Source organism: Nesoenas mayeri, assembly GCF_963082525.1.
Source record: "Nesoenas mayeri genome assembly, chromosome: 3".
Classification (NCBI taxonomy): Eukaryota; Metazoa; Chordata; class Aves; order Columbiformes; family Columbidae; genus Nesoenas; species Nesoenas mayeri.
Genome location: NC_137544.1, coordinates 56,214,516 through 56,232,275, shown reverse-complemented (window position 1 = coordinate 56,232,275; position 17,760 = coordinate 56,214,516). Strand labels below are relative to the sequence as shown.

The following is a 17,760-nucleotide window of genomic DNA, read 5'->3' as shown; positions in this document are numbered from 1 at the left end:
TTTTTCCGGCTGCTTGCAGCTGTACCAGCACCACAAAGAGACATGCACTGGCCACCTCACATGGGAAGCTCTGCTAGGTGCTGCATCACCTCTCAGGCCACTGCTGGGCTCCTGGCACAGCTCCAGCCAGCCTGGAGACACCTGTTCCCTGCTCCTCAGCACTGTGCTCTGGCCTTGGAGGGAACGAGGGCTTGAGGGCAGCCTCAGAATGAGCCTGCTGGAGGGTCCCTGCGGGAAGGGCTCTTGCTCAGCTGCTACTGAGAGTGCCAGAGCTTTTCTCAGCCACTTTGCTGCTGGGTCAAAGTCCAAATCTCACCTTTAATGTCTGTGGAAAACCTTTTACTGTTGCAGGTGTGTCAGAAAGGCTATCACTACTATGGCTACAAGTGAAATGCAGTATGTGAGCACGACAAAGTACATCCATGTGCTCCAGCAGAAGAGAGTGGCACATGCTTTTCTCCTTCTGAGGGAGTGGTATAGGACCAACTGAGATGCTAGGTACAATGAAAATTGTGGGACAAACCTAAAATGGTGGCAAAGCAAAGCTGCTTTCCCTTGTTTTGACTTATGAATCTAAGGCTTGTTTCATGTTTAAATGCATTGTAGTACAAGCTACCATCTGACAAGGTGCAGCAGGCACTGGCTGTATCTGCATCCTCTGTTGTCCACCACATAAAAGCAGGTCCAACCATGACTGCTCTCTTGGGGAAGTTTTCATAAGGATGAAGGATCCAAGTCAGCAGTTTTCCTGAGAAGCTTCAGGCCCAGTCTGCCTCCAGGACCCCTGTCCCACTTCCCCACAACCTTTCATGTCAAGTTATTATAATCAATTCCCAAGGGATATTATCACACAGAAGACTGGGATCACCACTTGGTTCTGAGTGTGCCAGGTGCTTCGAGTGCAAACAGTGTGAATGTATCTCTTCCTCGGTAATCAAATGTAACACATAACACACTGCAACAAGAAAGATTAGACATGGGGGAATGGAAAAGCAACCTATGGCTATACAGACTCTGTAATCATATCAATCAATAGATAGATCAATGTTTTCTTGAGGCAAGTAAAATAAATCAAATACCAGAAATCTCTGTTGGTCATGTAAGAGCTGCTACAGAATAAGCTAATTTGCTTCAGGACTTCTCAGGACTGGCTCCACGGTACCACATGAGGCACGCACTTGTTGCAAAGCAGCATACCGAGGGAATTCATCTGTACTCAACTGTTTAATCTGAAAAGCCTGAAAGCTTCAAAGTTGATTGCAGCTGGTCTGCAAAATAACAACTTTGTTGGGAAACAGCTGAGGCATTGGTTCTGGATCAGAACTTCAAAGAAAAGTTTCTGATGATCATCTGTTAGACCATCAAGGACCTGAGTAATTACGTATCTGGCGGGATCCCTGTATACAGGGAAAAAAAGCAGTCTGAAACAGAATATAATTTGCTTTTATTTAATTTTGTCTCCAATAATGATACATTATATTTGAAGTCAAAAAAAAAGTAATAAAATAAGATTTTCCGTGAGGCCTTTTATTTGTAAGGAATTGAGTTAAACAAATGAGCTAATTAGAAAAATTAAAGACAAAAATATTGATTCAATATGAGAGAGATGTACACATGGCTACTCAGGAAATTCTGATGTAAGGCATTACCAAGACCAGATTACTAGACACATACCTGCTAAAACATTAAATCAAAGAATACCAGAACTGCTTTTTCTCAAGAAACTGGATGCTTTCAAATCTGCTCCTTTCAAATAATTATATATTCCCACTAAGTCAAACTTCTGGCCTGAAACCAAGCCTTCAATCAGTTTTCTTCCCATTTCTCTTCCTGCTTCAGTAGACATCGACTTTTCCCAGAGCTTCAACAGCAATCCTCCTTGGAAAGAAACACAACATGACATCATTGTCAAATTAACATGAAGCACACGCAGCTTGCAGCACACAAGGGATGAAGTGAACATCTGGCAACAAACATCCACCACTCTCCTGTGGACAGTGAAATGTAGACAAAGCTGGAGCGTGCCAGTGAGGCAATAATTGCCTAAAACTGCGTAGGGAGACACAGGCCATTCATTCAGCTCAGGATCCTTTGTGTTGACAGACAATGGGGCTTGTTCTTTTGCCACCACTGTTAGTGTTGCAAGCCAAAATTATTGAAGATGCATGTTAAGGTCTTGGTCTGCAATTGCACATAGCTTCATGGCTTATGAAGCAGTAGCCTGGTAGTTATAATCATACATGTCTCTGTTTTCACTCTAAAGCAGCCAAGAATTTGCACTTTTTGCCAGCTAAGGTCTCAAGCTAAAGAATCAAATGATCCTGGTGCTTTCACCCAGGTGATAAGCAGTGGCTCTCTAAGAGGTGTGCCTGACCAGTCCAGCATTAGCACCAGTTTGCAGGATAGTCCTTGCCTGCTCTGCATTCCTCTCAGTGCTGACCTTTATGGTGGATAAAGGGTCCACAGAAGAAATCTGGGGGTGAAAAAAAGGTCTACTAGAAAACCAAAATGAGATTATTATCCTAAAAAACATGCTTTTGTATAGAACTGGCACCACTGAAGAACAATTTGTACATTATTGTACTGGGGAGATGAGGAGTTAAGAGGAAAAGGCAGCAAAGAGTCCTCTTGCCCAAGAGGACTACAGGAAAGGTGAGGACAGCAGGAAAAGTCTCAAATAACAAGGCATTTGCTGTTTTGTCTTTGGACATCAGTGGAGGGCAGAGCAATGCTGTTGAAGTTTGTAGCACCAAAAGAGGACTCCACATCTCACAGGATGTACTTAAAAGTTTGAGGATTCCAACTCCACAAAAACAGCACAGCACATTTTGTCAACTGAGTTTTGTAGCAAACTGAGGTCCTCACTGAGGCTGTGAATCCAGGCCCAAGTCAAATTTAGTTTAAAGCTCCTTTTCCAATCTGCAAAGCAGTCACCAGTTTGAGATATCTGGCATTTAACTTTCAGCTGAATGCAAAGCTCATTCTGTCAAAACAGGATCAGGGAAATCTCCCACCTGCAAAGCAAGGGATATCAGCTACAGACTTCTTTATGGCTGCACCTGCATGAAACTTCTTCATCCCTCTCTTTCCTTTCCCCTACTGTGTTCAGCATCCATGCCTCTTTTTCTCTCCTCCTCCAGTGATGCCCTCATCTGATCTGCTGTCCTGTTGCTCTGCTCCCTTCTTGCTGCCCCACTGATTGTGCTTTTCCTTGCTGTGTCCCCCTCTCCCCTAAGAGGTAGATCAAGAAACCTTGACCTGTGGCACAGGCTACCATGCATAGGGTAGACCTGTTAACACCTTTATTCAGCATTTGAGGAATAATGTTATGTGGAAGGTGTGAGGGAAGCGCTCTGTGATGCAAAGATGCTCTTTTGTAACACTGAATAGCTTCATTACAGACCTTTTTTTTTGGCCACAAATACAACTAGTGAGATAATTTTCACTGAAATGTAGAGACAGAAAAAGAGGATCACAAAACAGATACCATAGCTCTGGATATTAGTTTTACAGTGTATTTTTGTATTGTCTTTTCATGTAAAGATTTATAATAACTTTCCTTTGTAAAGGACAACAAACAAACAAAACAAAACAAAACAACAAACACAGCAACAGAAACAACAAAAAAACACAAAGCAAAACACAAAGAACAACCCAGCAATACCTATGAAGGAACTGGAATCTCAGAGGACTGCAATTCTCTGTCTCGCCGCTGGATGGTGATGCAAAACTTATTTTAGTGAAAGTCTCGCATTGCTTAAGACTACAGTTTTGCTGGGACAGGTAGTTTTTTACTGGAACAGCCTGAATATTCTCTGTTAGACCGAAGATTGAGACAAAACCAAAACTGAAAACTGGAACACTGGTGGACACACAAACTGTCGTTCATAATCATTTGCCCATTTTTTGTAATGACTGCAACTAATTTAATAATTTTACAGCTTTAATGATTTCAGATACAACTAGTGAAACACAAACTAGTCGTCGTGTTTTTAAAGTTCCTGTGAAAAATGGAGGAGGGGGAAAAAAAAAAAAGAAGATAGTTTGGTCTTAAAAATGATGCATTTGTCTCATGTGAAATCCTCACCACATATTGTCAGTGTTATCCCATTGCTGCATTTGCTCTCTGATGTATTGTTTACTTACAGTTGCAGTTTTAAGTGTACTATTTTATTGTTAGTCTCTAGGAAGTGTTTATACTATATAATATCAAAAATCACTGTGTTCATATGGTGAAAGGTATAGAAAGAGAGAAGAAGATATTGAATATCTATGGACTACAGACATTTGTAGGTCAGGCTCCTACCTGTTAATTCATTTGCTTTGGAAAGAGCTTTCAGTGAAAGCAGGACTCTATTTTGCTGTGGAGTGAAGTCACTAATGAATGGGGAGACATCCCCTTCAACGAGCATCCTCTGGGGCAGGAAAGCCTGGAAGCTGTTCATGGTTGGTAAATCTGTAGAGAAGTATGTGGCTGCAATGAAATCCACACCGGTAGCCCAGTCTACACCAAAATTTTCTTCTGGAACAGAGAGATATTTTAAGCTGAAAAAGATAAAAATAAATGTAACAGGTAATTGATATCCTGTAGAACACATTAGTCTGTCATTTATCCCAAATGTATTTTGTTCCATATAAAATCAGAGTGGTCTTAGTGCCACAGTGACTTAAAGCCTCCTTCAGCACTTAATACCTAATTTCTCCTGGCATAGGTGCCTCTGCCCAAACACAGCTCCTGACTTGGGCCCTGGCTCCTAGGAAGGAATCAGCATCTCATGTTAAGCCCACAGCCTGCCTGCACATCACAGCCCGGGCAGCTGTCACTCACTGGTCATCCAATGCTCCGAGAGAGCAGAAGGAAGAGCAGAACCTAAAGAAGAGATGCTTAAAGTAAGAAAGCTCGTGCAGACTTTGTTGGGATACTGTCTTTGCAAAGAGGCATGCAAGTTGGAAGACCCCTCTTGGCCACCCCTCTTGTCCCCATACTTGTCCTGGAACTTGGGCACCGCATAAGCATTGGAGGTGACGTGCGCCTTCCACATGAGACCAAGGGCATCATCCAGTTGAAAGGAGGAGAAAGTTGCAGGCCTCATGGCTTTGTGTTCAGTTGATAATAGATACTACAGCAACAGGGAGGAAAAAAGGCAGAGAAACATTGGGGAGGTTTGAACTCAATTAATTTTTCAGACTTACATATCTCACAAAACAGTTAAGTTTGCAAGCTAAGAGAAATTTCTTTTGAGTAGTTAGAATGTGCTGCCTTGTAAGAAACCATAATGTCTGACATAGGGAGAAAAAGCTTATTAATAGAGATTTATAAAGTGAATACATAACCCCACTGAAGTTAGCAGGAGCTGCTGTTCTTTGACTTCAACAGAGCGAGGATTTTATCCGTATAGTTTAGGTATTCTGCCACAATAATTCAGTGGACTTTTGTATTTGAGTGCCATGGAAGCTTCCATGCTGGATTCCTTGAAAACCTGTTTACACTTTTTGGCCACAATTTTCTGAAGATTTTCAGAAAATAAGAAAATTATCTTTAATGGTTATCATTATGGCTATTTGGGGAGCAGAACCTTTATAATAACTTCTGAAACATACTGCTTGGGAAAAATAATCTTAAGAAAAACAAATCCAGTCTTGCTCCTAAAACCTTCACTCACAGTTGCCAAGAGAGACTTATGGTTTAAATTTTCTAATCATTATCAATTATTTGACTACCAACAAAAATGTTGAATATAGAAGTCTATAAAAATAGTTATTGTACCTATGAAGTAACAAATACTGTCAACTTTGGGATTAGGGAACAGCTGAATGAGGAGGAAAGATAATATCTACTTGCATTAATAAGTATCCTTCTGAATAAAATGTCAGCATTTTCAGTTTTTTAAATGGTCAAAGGAAAAATGAACCCTATAAAACTAACACAAGGCCATTTCTCAAGGGTAATGTTCTATCTCGCGTGCTTATTTTGCTTTGCTAACATAAGCACTATAGGAAGAATACAAATATAACTTTTAGCAAAACAGTCTCTTGGAACAGTCTGCAAAATACAGAATTATCTTAAAGAAAATAAAATAATCCATAACCTGCAAAAATATTGGTCTTCTTATCTTTGAATCACTTTATGTTATGCTTTTCATTTTTCCTGCTTGTTACTTTTATTTCAAGCTGTTATTGAAAACAAACAAAGCTCTTTGAATCTTACAAATAACCGCAATAATAGTTTGTAAAGGTAATATTCTGGTATCATTTCCTAGAAAATACAAAGAAAAGAAAAACAAAGTGAAATTATTTACTTCAAAGTAGGCCTTCCATTCATCCATGAGGTTGGGAACCTGAGACCGGCAGTCGGCAACACTGTAACAGAAATCAGCTCTTTGCTCCTCTGGTGGCAATATTTCTATCTCGTATGGCAGCTGCCCAAAGAGGCCAGCCTCCACTGCTGCCAGAAGGGGTATGACAGACAGGTAGTAATTTACATCTGTAACAATAATTAAAAAGGGGGAGGTGTTAGCCACAAGCAAATGAAATATTCCCACAGAGAAAAATGAACCATACCAAGCGTAACTGTTTCAGATTGCCACAGATATAACTGTGTTCAGCAATTGGGCATATGTACTGGAACACAATGGTGTTCTGTATTTATTTAGATATGATTCGTAATATTAATTTATATTTTTTCCTTTAATATCTTTGCATGAGCTGACAGTGTGCTACACTTTGTGTGAAAGGACAACAAATGAAAAAAATTAGATCTTTATAGTTTGTCATGAACAGGACATGAAAAGCCTCTTAAATATTAGTTGGAAACTAAGTACAGAAAGACTAAGGGGTACTCCATGAGTATTGTTTTCATTAAAAACAAAGCAAAACAGAACAAACCAAACCAAAACAAACAACTCTTCCGTGCACTGTAGGTACATAAGGAAGGAAAAGGCAAACACTGGTGATTTAATATTTTACTTGAAAATAAAAATTTCCCTTTTAAAAAGATTTTGCTCACTGAAGACAGCTTGGAAATTACCTCGGTTTGTTTTTTTAGATTTATTTTGGGATGACGGCTTCCTTTTATCTGGTCTGTAAGCTGAGGCACTCAGACCCAGCATGTAGGAAACCTCAGGTCCAGTTCTCACCTGTGCCAGATCACATCTCCAGTAAGAGTACCCATAGTGCTATTTTATATTCCTCATTTGAAAGGAGGATTATAGGTTCTCTACTCTGCCCCAGTGAGGCTGCATCCGGAGTACTGTGTCCAGTTCTGGGCTCCCCAGTTTAAGAAGGATAATGAATTACTGGAGGGAGTCCAGTGGAGGGCTACAAAGATGATTAGGGGCCTAGAATACCTTTCTTATGAGGAGAGACAGAGAGAACTGGGTCTCTTCAGCCTGGAGAAGAGAAAGCTGAGAGGGCATCTCATCAACGTTTATAAATATCTCAAGAGTGGTTGTCAAGCGGATGGGACCAGACTCCTTTCAGTGGTGCCCAGCGATAGAATGAGGGGCAACAGGTACAGACTGAAGCACAGGAGGTTCCATCTGAATATGAGGAGAAACTTCTTTACTTTGAGGGTGCCGGAGCACTGGAACAGGCTGCCCAGAGGCATTCTGGAGTCTCCTTCTCTGGAGACATTCAAAACCCGCCTGGACACGTTTCTATGTGATCTGTTCTAGATGAACCTGTTTTAGCAGGTGGGTTGGACTAGATGATATTCAGATGTCCCTTCCAACTCTAACAATTATGTGATTCTGTGGTTCTCCTCTTAATTGTGTCCTCTTTGCAGAAATAACATTTAATAACTTTGAATGAAGAAGAGCCTGGAGACCAGCTGTTCTCACTCCTGGGTGGGTGACTCCTGAGCCATTGGGCTGAGAATTCATTTGCTCATGCTGGGTCTCAGGGCCACAGGACTGCCTAGGTATTTTGTACACTGTCCCAACAGTGAGGACCAACATCTTCCAGACCTGACCACCTATCTTGTATCCTAGTCCTGCTTATGGGAAGCTGTTGTTCTACCTCCTGTATGTGGACCTGGCAGGGAATTCAGGAGGAAAGGTGTGGCCAGTCAGCAGAGCAAAGGAAAAGTTCAAAATGATGAGAAGACAGTGCCACACTGGGAGTCATTGGTAAGCTGAATCTGGCTTCTTGTCCACTATTTTCATGAGAAGTGTGAATACTTGGATTTCACATCAGAAAGTACTTCTATTTTTTTAAGTGGGCTGGCATGTATTACTTCTTGTACCTGCTTGGGTAACTCAGAGGGCAGAAAACAATGCAGGAGAGAACTATATTGAATATTATTCTAGGCAAAAAAGACTGAAGTTCATAAGTAGGGAGTGTCTCATACACCTAGGGGTATATTAAGCCTGACTTTCTGATTTAAGCTCATTCCTGGCTTCATATGACTACTCATGCCGGACAGGGCTGCCCTGAAGGCCAGCTGAAACCACTCACATCCTCTGAATAGTAAGAGACATTTGTGTGCACTCTGAAAGACTTTTTGCATGTTCATGCTGCACTAGGGTAAGCCAAGGTTAAGTTTATACATGTTCTATATGCAACAAAATTGGTATCAAGCGAACGTGCAGTGTTTAGAAGCAACTGAAGAACAGGAATGCAAACACCGAGAAAGTAAAGGTAGTGATTTCTATTCCAGAAAGGTTGCCTGCTTGCCCAGGGCTATGCTATGACCCTTGTTACTTCACACTACATGGAATGCCTTCCCATGGAGGACCTAGCACTGGCCACCCACACAAACAGGAAGCTGAATTTGGAGTGAATATCACAGTGGGCTTTGGTCTTACTCTAAATTAACATTTTAAATTTACTCTGTGCATACGCCTTTGTTCACTTGAAGGTAGATACATTTAATTTCTGGCTCACAACCAGAAGCTTCATTCAAAAGGCCTCTACAACAAAGCAGTTGTGTGGCAGTGAAGGTGCAGAGATATTCACCAAAACCTGCCAGCAGGTCTAGTGGAAAGGGGAACTTGCGACAGGACAGCAGGGAGGCTGGGGGAGCCAGGGACAGAAGTGATGGAGGGCAAACGTGATACAGGAAAAAGAACTTTAGGCTTTCCCTTCCCCAAAAGGGAAAGAGTATTTAAACTGGAGGACTTACAAGGCCTTTTGCCTCTTTTTTAATAATAATAATAATAATAATAATAATAATAGTAAAAAATAGATTTTCATCATTTTCTTGCCTTTAGATACAAGTAGTGATTGTAATTTATGGTTGATCTTGTCTTTCTTCCACTTAACTGTTAGTTTCATGTCTTTAAAAATAGAAATTAAACTTTTAAAAATAGTCTGATTTGCAGTTGCAGAAAAAAAATGAGTCTCTAAAAATATTGACTTTGACTCAAATCAGAGAAAAGGGTGTTTTGGTTTGGGGCGGCAGTTATATATTTTTTTTCTTAATAATCATTCATCTTTTGAAAAATAGAAACAAGAACATTGTTTGAGGGATTCTGTTCGGACTGGTTGGGATAAATTATTCAGCCTGTGTAGGCAAATTAACTAAATATTTTTTATTAATGAAGTGAGAAAATTTAACAGCTCTTTTTTGGTGGGGGTTTTTTTTTTTTCATGGGCTCAGGAAAAAATTGCCTTGTAAGATGAATTCTGTGGACATCTAGGTATGCATTGTTGCTTGAGGAGTCTGTTTCCATATAGACACTGGCTGTAAAAATAACAGAGGAAAATAAGCTACACTTGTTCTCACACTTGTGACAGGGAGCATTATAGTATCAGTGCTTTTTCTATTGCTGCCAATTTCTATTGTTATTCATTTCTATTGTTATTAACAATTTCTATCGTTATTCATTGGGATGCCTTGTGCAACAATAAATGGATACCCCTGAGTTACACGTGGTATTTCCAAATTTGATGCTACCATTGTTGAGATGACACTGCTTTCAGTGATGTGTATTTGCTTAGCTATAATGGATAGACCCATTCTCCCGTTACACCTATGATGTGCATTTTTACAAATGAAATAATTCTGTCTCTCAGGGTGAGAGACACCATGTATCAACTTGATCCCTCCAGTTCAACAGGGCAACACATGAATGGCCTGAATTGTCAAAAGCAATCAGGAATTTTGGACGTTTCTAGTTTTGAGAAGATTGAAATATTTGGATGTGTATTTTTAGAGATACTGAGAAAAACATTGAAAATGCCAGGGACATTGACACTGGAAATTCAGACCTTTACACTTCTCTGTCACTGTCTTCAGTTTGTTGCTACTTACTGGAATAATGAAAAAAAAAAAGAACAGAATTTAAAGCTACTAGAACTCTTAAGCCAATATTAAAGTGACCAGAAATTACCTTGTAGCTCATGTACACTAGGTCAAAATATTAACTAAGTCCTAGCTGAATACTTGAAAGACTGCTGGATAAATGTCTGTGTAATGAAGATAAAGTAGTTCTTTGGATATCATGGGCACAAAGTCTCCCTTCATTTCATTCTATGTAGCCTACTGACCACAGTGTAGTTACGGAGGTGCAAGTGAAGGCAGAAGAGGTCCTGTCAGGTTTGTGTTACTGAGGGTGATGTAAGGAACACAAAGAGTCCTCTTTGACATTCCCACACTAAGTTTTATTTAGAAGTATTAGCATCTAAACTGAACAAATCTGCTCTAGAGTAATTGAAAACTAGAATTTCTATAAACGTCTACAAATATGGATACCCATCATTATATTTCCCACACACTATTACATGCATTTTTTTTTTTCAGTGTAAGCCTTTTTAAGGCTGCAAATTTGCATTTTTTTTCCCTTCCTCAAGTAAGTTATCGAAGCCAATTAACTTTCACTTTCTCACTCACACTTAGGTGTTTTGCTGCAAGTTTTCAATTGACAATTATGTAGCACTGAAATTACTTTGTAATATAGAAGTCTAAGGGAAGAATGATTCTAAATTGCCTTCCAGGACATTAATCATATTTTGGAGAAGAATAGTGTAATAGCATATACTTACTGGACCACCAGCTTCTTACAGATATGCACAGGAGGTCTCCATCTTCATAGCCACAGGAAGTTGCTCTGGAAGGATCTGCTAATCTGCCTGAATCAAATGAAATAATACACCAAATACTTCTCAATCTTTTTTACACAAGAAATCCCACTGAGATGAAAAAAATGTGTAAGGCTAAAGCATGTAGAATTTTGCTCAGAGAAGCAGAACAATTACTGTTGTTTTGTTTCGTAAATTTCTGTTCCTAGAGAAGTTGAATTTCTCAGTCGATACTTCATACAGTGCATAGTAATTTGATTGTGTTTTCGAATTTGATTTCGCCTTCACTGTAAATGTATTCTGAGAATTTATGGAACTGTCTGAAATTAGGACATCACAGTGATATTTTTATGGAGTTATAAATACACATGCACATACAGACATAAATACATACATAGGTGATGAATCATTTTCAATAGATGCAGGGCTTCTAGTGTAGGAGACCTCCTTAATGAGCAGAATAGCACAAATTAAATGTGCTAGTAATTGTCTCACCTAAATGGGTTGTGTGATACAGAATCTCTCCCAGTTTAATGATGCATACAAACATGGCCATATTGTGAAGCTAAGCATGTGAACGTTGTTGCATATGATTAGCAGAGTTTTCAAGCATCTGTGCTGTAGCAAACATGCAAGACATTTCACAATTACTCGTAACAGCATGTAAGGCATATTTTATTTTAAGAACATGACGTGGAGAAATTGCCTAATTCCTGAAAGCATAATGTGCATGTCCATCAAGTGAGAGGTACTCAAGTAGTGAGTCAGGAAATCTGCTTGAAGTGTAGGGCATGAAATTACCATGGTCAGTTCCAGTGACTGGAGCTATTCCAGAAGCTCCCAAATTGTGCCATGCAGTGCACTCACTCTCTGACAAGTTAGCTGAATGTCAACACTGTCATTTCTGTCAGATTAGAACCAAACCTCATTACATTTGAAAAACAAACCAAATTTTCTGGTACATTTTACTTGAGAAGAAGAGATGACCATGAACCATGTGCATAGATTATTATTAACCTCTATTATTATAGATTATTATTAACCTCTCTAGCTGACTGGACAGAGCTTGTACTTTGGGGCATGCTGGCTGCTCAAGACTGTATCTTTCACTAGCAGAGCACTAAGAGCATTAATTTTCAGTGGTGAGGAATGCAGTTCAACAGTATTTTTTTAAATGAGAAATTATATTTTTAAATATTTACAGAAATATTTATTTTTTCAAGATTCTACTTTGACACAGGTCATCAGAAATAGGCAGCAGTAATTCACCAGTGTGTAAAGAGGATGAATGGGAAGCATAAATGAAATTAAGAAAAAGAAGACAAAATGTTGCAGAAGAATTGCACATGAGATTTACTGCAGATTGTTAGTCTAAGTGTTTTGGGAAAATAGAGAGTCCTGGGCAGTATCAATGATAATTACAGGATATGTATAAATATCTTGGAGCTGGAAGCATTAACTCCATTTCCAGGTTTAAACTCTAGGTTCGTGTTCTCCATTCCCTTCTATTCCCTGCACTTAACATGCTTGTTATTTCAGTCTTCAGGTCTAGCCAAACTATTATAACTATCTCTCTGCATTGACAGTGTCTCCCAGCTGTGTGTCATTAGAAACTATGTGCAACCTCATCGGCAAGTTTTTTCTGCTATTTTTTGTGGCAAGGTTGTTAATGAAAAATCTAACTCCAGTTGTTCACAAGAATGATAATTGAATAACTCTGAGCATATCCTCCATTTAGCTGTAAACTTCCCTTAGCAACACTTGTCATTAAACTCTCCTTTAGGGGTGCCTTTACCAGATTTTTAATTCCCCTTTTCATTCTTCTTCTGTGAAGTGTCATTAAAAACTTTCATTTAAAGCTTTGATTTTACAAAAGGAGGAAATGCATTTCTGGACTTCAGTAAAACATCAGTTGTATCATAACAGAAAATATCGAGTTAGTCTAACATAATCTACCTTTGATTCACATAAGCTATGCTCTATCCCCTTTTCTGTTTAGCTCCAGGTCACTAAAGATTATTTCCTCTATACTTATTTTAATGTCTTATCTACTGCTGATATAAGAGAAATAGATCTTTTTGTGACCTTATCCCGTTTTTCCTTCTTAAATGTATGTATAACCTACCCTACTTTTCAGACTTACAATAACACCTGAATATTTCCTGAAGTTCCTGCTCCTGCATTTGTACCTCTATATGCCAGTTCTCCCAAGTGGAGGTATGGACTATCCAGTTTCTTCAGTCTGAGTAGGCAGCACTCTCAGTTTAGCTCCACCTCCCAAGACAATTTCTATTTCCACAATCCCATTCTTATCAACCATGCCATCTCTACAACATTGTCTCTACTGTAAATTCAGGGAAACTATTGATCACATTTTATGTCCATGAGTAGATTATTGCAAATCTTTGTACCACTGTTATTAAGTAGCAGCCTCACTTGCTCTTTACGGTTTATACAGGCCCACACCTGTAAAAATATTTTATTGACACCATAACTTCCATGACCAGACAGAATTGTTAATTCAACAATTTTTGTAGTATTTTCAAGGATCTAATGTCCTGCACCATGAACTCAAATCCTGTTCTTGCTTGCTCAAGCTTATTATGTCAATACATAAGTGCTTCAGTCATTGCTCACTAATCTAGCCCAGCTGCCTATCTGGACTAGGTTTAGCTAATTGTTAACTTCACTGATACACACCAAAATTACATCTTTATTTCCACCTTACGTACTTCTTCAACTTCTCACATTTTTTACTGTTAAACTCTTCCCAGCCATGTGATATTTGTCTTTCTACTTTTTTTTCAACCTTCTGATCACGTAGTTTCAAAAATGTAGCTTCTTGTCTAAGGATCAGTCCTGTGGCTCTTTGGCAGGTGACAGTAGATCTTTACCTGTCCATGCAACCAGGTGCGAACCTACCTCTCGTCCACCGTCTCCCTCATCTGTATTTGGGAGCTGTCACTGCAAACAGGCACGCCTTCGCTTTGTAGATAAGGCCACCCTACATATCTGGATCATTTTCAGCAGGTCACGTCTCAAGCGTAGCTTCTGCATTCAGGCATCTTTGCCTCTGACATACATTGAGTCAACTCTCCTGCTGCACTAACCCTCATCTTCTCTTCTTTTCCCCTATATATAAAAAACAGAAAGAGGAAAAAGCTTGCCTAAACTCCAACCAAGTTCTTCTTGCTGATGTCTGTCTGTGAGCTAGTTGTCTGCTTGGATTTTTCTTACTCTACCTCTTTTTCTTCCTTTTTCTCATTTTGACTTAGCAGTTCATTCCCTGTTAGGTGTGACTAAATGCTGCCAGCCTGCTTTCATCACCAGCTGCAGCACCTCTGTCTTCTTCCAAACATATAGCTTCAGCCAAACCACCACCTCATCAAACTACAAATTGTGACCAATAGAACAAACAACAGGCAGACAGATGCAGTTGCTTATGCCTGGTTATCACCAAGCACAAGTTTTTCCAAACATCACTGACTATGGTTCCCTTTTCCCCACTTCTCCTAGTAGCTAGAACAAGGCAAGTCAATGCCAGCTTTGAACAGAAAGCTTTATTGCCTGCTATGTGTGAAACAGTGTGTGGGAGAACACACTGTCTGATAAAGACCTTGATGAGATATTGCAGCCTTAACCTCACACCAGTTTCTGTGTCTGCTTCCCTGGCATGGCCAACAAGCAAACAGGAGAAATTGCCCCTAATAACACCCAGCTTTTGGGGGATGAGACATTAAAATCTGGACATAATTAAAAATAGGAAAAAAAATGCAAACAAGAAAGCAAAACAATGATACAACCAAACCACAACCACCACCATTCAACAAACACAACAAACTTTAATTTTTGAAAGAAATAATATTTTGAAAATAACAAGGCTACTTCTAAACTGATCAAAAATGGCAAAACCAGAAACAAATTCTTAAAGGGAGAGTTGGACTTTCAAATTTATTTATTAGAAGTGAAGGTCAAACCACCAATAAAAGATTGTAACGTTAACAACCAAAAAAACCCTATCAGTTAACAATTTAAGAACAGCACTGAAGAGTGCAGGCCCTAAAATCTACCTCTGTAAACTGGAGCAATTTGAAATATCTTTTCAAAGATTTTCGACTAACTGAAATATTGCCCATCTAAATCACAGATCTTCTGCATTCTGCCCAGTCCTGTGTCCCTTTCGTTATTAGGAATTTTAATAGCTATTGCTCAACAAGGAAAGAGTGTTCCCTTCATGAAGGATTTATTTTTCAAATTGTCAGCTAAGCTCAGTATGTCAAAATTTACACCATCTGAAGCTCTGCTGACTTGTAAGGCAGAAGCATTGGAAAAGATGGCCCAAAGTGAGCCTGGTAAACACTTAGCTCACCCACCTTAAGGACATAACTCATACCTGTACGAAACTGCCAGCCATGCTGCGACGGTAATCCCCAGAGAATATTGCCAATATTTTGTGATCCAAAAGCAGTAAAATATTTGGCTGATGATTTTAGCAAGTTCTTATACATTCCCAGCCGTTCTTGATAGTTCCAAGCATTGATGACAATTTTGTTGCCCTTTACTGGAAAATCCAACAGATTTTCAGGGGCAAGTTCCCACAGAGGAGGATAGACATATTCTCTGGTAGCATATTTTTCACTCCATGGTGCAGCAGTCGCAGGGCTCAGGGTAATAGTGACTATAAGAAGAGCACATATGCTAAGGTAGGGCAGCATTGTGAAGGTATGTGACCCAGGTGTTTGTGGCTACAGAGCTTTTATAATGAAAGGTGAGGGCTGGGCAAAAAAGGGTGACTCAGATGCAGGCATCTCCATCTCTCTTCCCTCTTTCCAGCAACCTTGACGTGGCATTACCGGATTAGCAAGCCATGAGTAAAGCTTTGTCCTCCCTGTGGAATCTGGGGAGCAGCAACAGATGTTTAAGGGTGATCAGCTTGACCAGAAAGTGCCTAAATCTGTACTGCCTGTGATGTATTCCTACCTTCCAAAAGGCTGAGGTGCTACAGTACTCGTGATACAATCCCATTATCATTTTTGTCTCCATGTTTCTTACTAGCTGTCACATTCCCTTTCCCTGCCTAGTTCCTTCAGATAAAGAAGGGACAGCAATACCACAGAGCTCACCTCAAAACAGACACAGGCAGGGTTAGATCAGGGCTGAGGTGCTCTGATGAGGGCTCCAGGCACTGACCAAGGAGCAGCAGTGACATACAGCAGGTCCTGCCTTTGTCATTTGGCCTTGGGACAATGACCTGAAGCTGTCCGATTGCCCAGTTGCAGGCCATGCAGCAGCTGGCTAGTTGTATTTTTAGTATTTGTTTGTCTTGTGTGGAAATGATCATTATAAAGACCCATTGCCTCCTACTAAACCTCCATGATATTGTAGACTCCAAACGGAATACAAAGGATATTCCTCTACTGATAAAATTGGTGTCTGATTAAGTTACACTCCAGCAAAAATGAAACTGTTCAGCTACCTTCACCTCACTTACTTCTAGGACCTGATAATGTTCAGCTGCTTTTTCTCAGATAAGCAATGGTTACAAAAGAGCACACAGCAAACAAACATATCAGTTCTTATCTCTGTAGTCTTTCTTTTGCATGAGAAAAATTGCAAATGCCCATTTTCTCTGAAGTAATTATGTGAGTTTTGATTGGGCTTTGTGTGTTTAAAGTACTGTAAATCCTGGATGAAGCAAGTCAAAATTTGCTGCAAACTTTTGATAATGAATTTAAAGGAAATGTATATTTCAATTCATTTCCCCCCCCACCATCTTCTGTATTTATTAAGGAGACTTCATAGTAAATAGAATAATTTTTCAATAGTCACTTCTTATTTTTGGCTCCATTAATGAAAAACAAGCCCAAAGGCTTGTGAAAGACACTCGCTGATCAACAGAGATTAGCACAGATCTGAGAACACTTTTCCTAACCATGCTGCCTCGCAGAGGTTTCAAATAATCAAGTTGTTGCTTCATTACATTTCTATGGATGGGATTTATCTAAGATAACCACGGACATCTAAACATTAACCTGGCTATGAAGATTCCCTTGATAACCAAAGTAGAGAATCAGATACATTGAGAATGCAGCTCATTTAAAACACACTTGTAAGAGATGTATTGCTCCTGACTGATTGCAGCGGGAGTTGAAATTACAAGTTTAGCTTAAGACATAAAAAATACTTTTAGATTATATAAAATCAATATTACAGAAAACCTTTATCTACTTTTATATAACAGTTTCAGAAATGTTTTTAAAGATGTTTGTTTTTTTCTTAAAAGAAACCATTCTATAAAATAATCCTGAGGATAAATGCCAAGAACTGTATTGTTTATATTTATATATGTGTTAGGCTCTAATTGAGATAGTGAGCAGTGAGGCTCATATGAAAAGCAAGAATGTTGAAAGTCATTAGCTAGGGCACAAGATAATGGAGGAAACCTTTGATTCTATGAAATAAAGTGTACGATAGACATAATCATACTAGGGCAGAAATTTTAGTTGGAACACAAAGGATTTAGTAGCAGGGGGAGGTAGGTATTTTTACCATCACTCTAAGAAATGCCTGATCTGAGAGTTTAAACTCTCTCTGCCTTTCTGTAGTCAAGTAGGAGAGTTTGAATTCTCCTAGTGAGAGATGCCAGTCATTTGTATTACATAACTGATTTCACTTGAGGTGTCTAAGGTAAAGAGATTGTGAATAAACACCTTAATTTTTCACAGAGATACCATATATTTG

General features: G+C 39.3%; 1 protein-coding gene across 1 annotated transcript; it reads right to left on the bottom strand.

Annotated features, from left to right (window-relative positions):
- Positions 1–1,690: 1,690 nt before the first annotated feature.
- Positions 1,691–15,734, bottom strand: LOC308038645 (protein LEG1 homolog; the record flags this gene model as incomplete). The annotated part of the gene is made up of 6 exons (XM_080341422.1): positions 1,691–1,878; positions 4,307–4,545; positions 4,987–5,120; positions 6,300–6,484; positions 10,984–11,070; positions 15,413–15,734. 6 exons carry the CDS (start codon positions 15,732–15,734, stop codon positions 1,691–1,693), a joined length of 1,155 nt encoding a protein of 384 aa, XP_080197548.1.
- Positions 15,735–17,760: the final 2,026 nt, after the last annotated feature.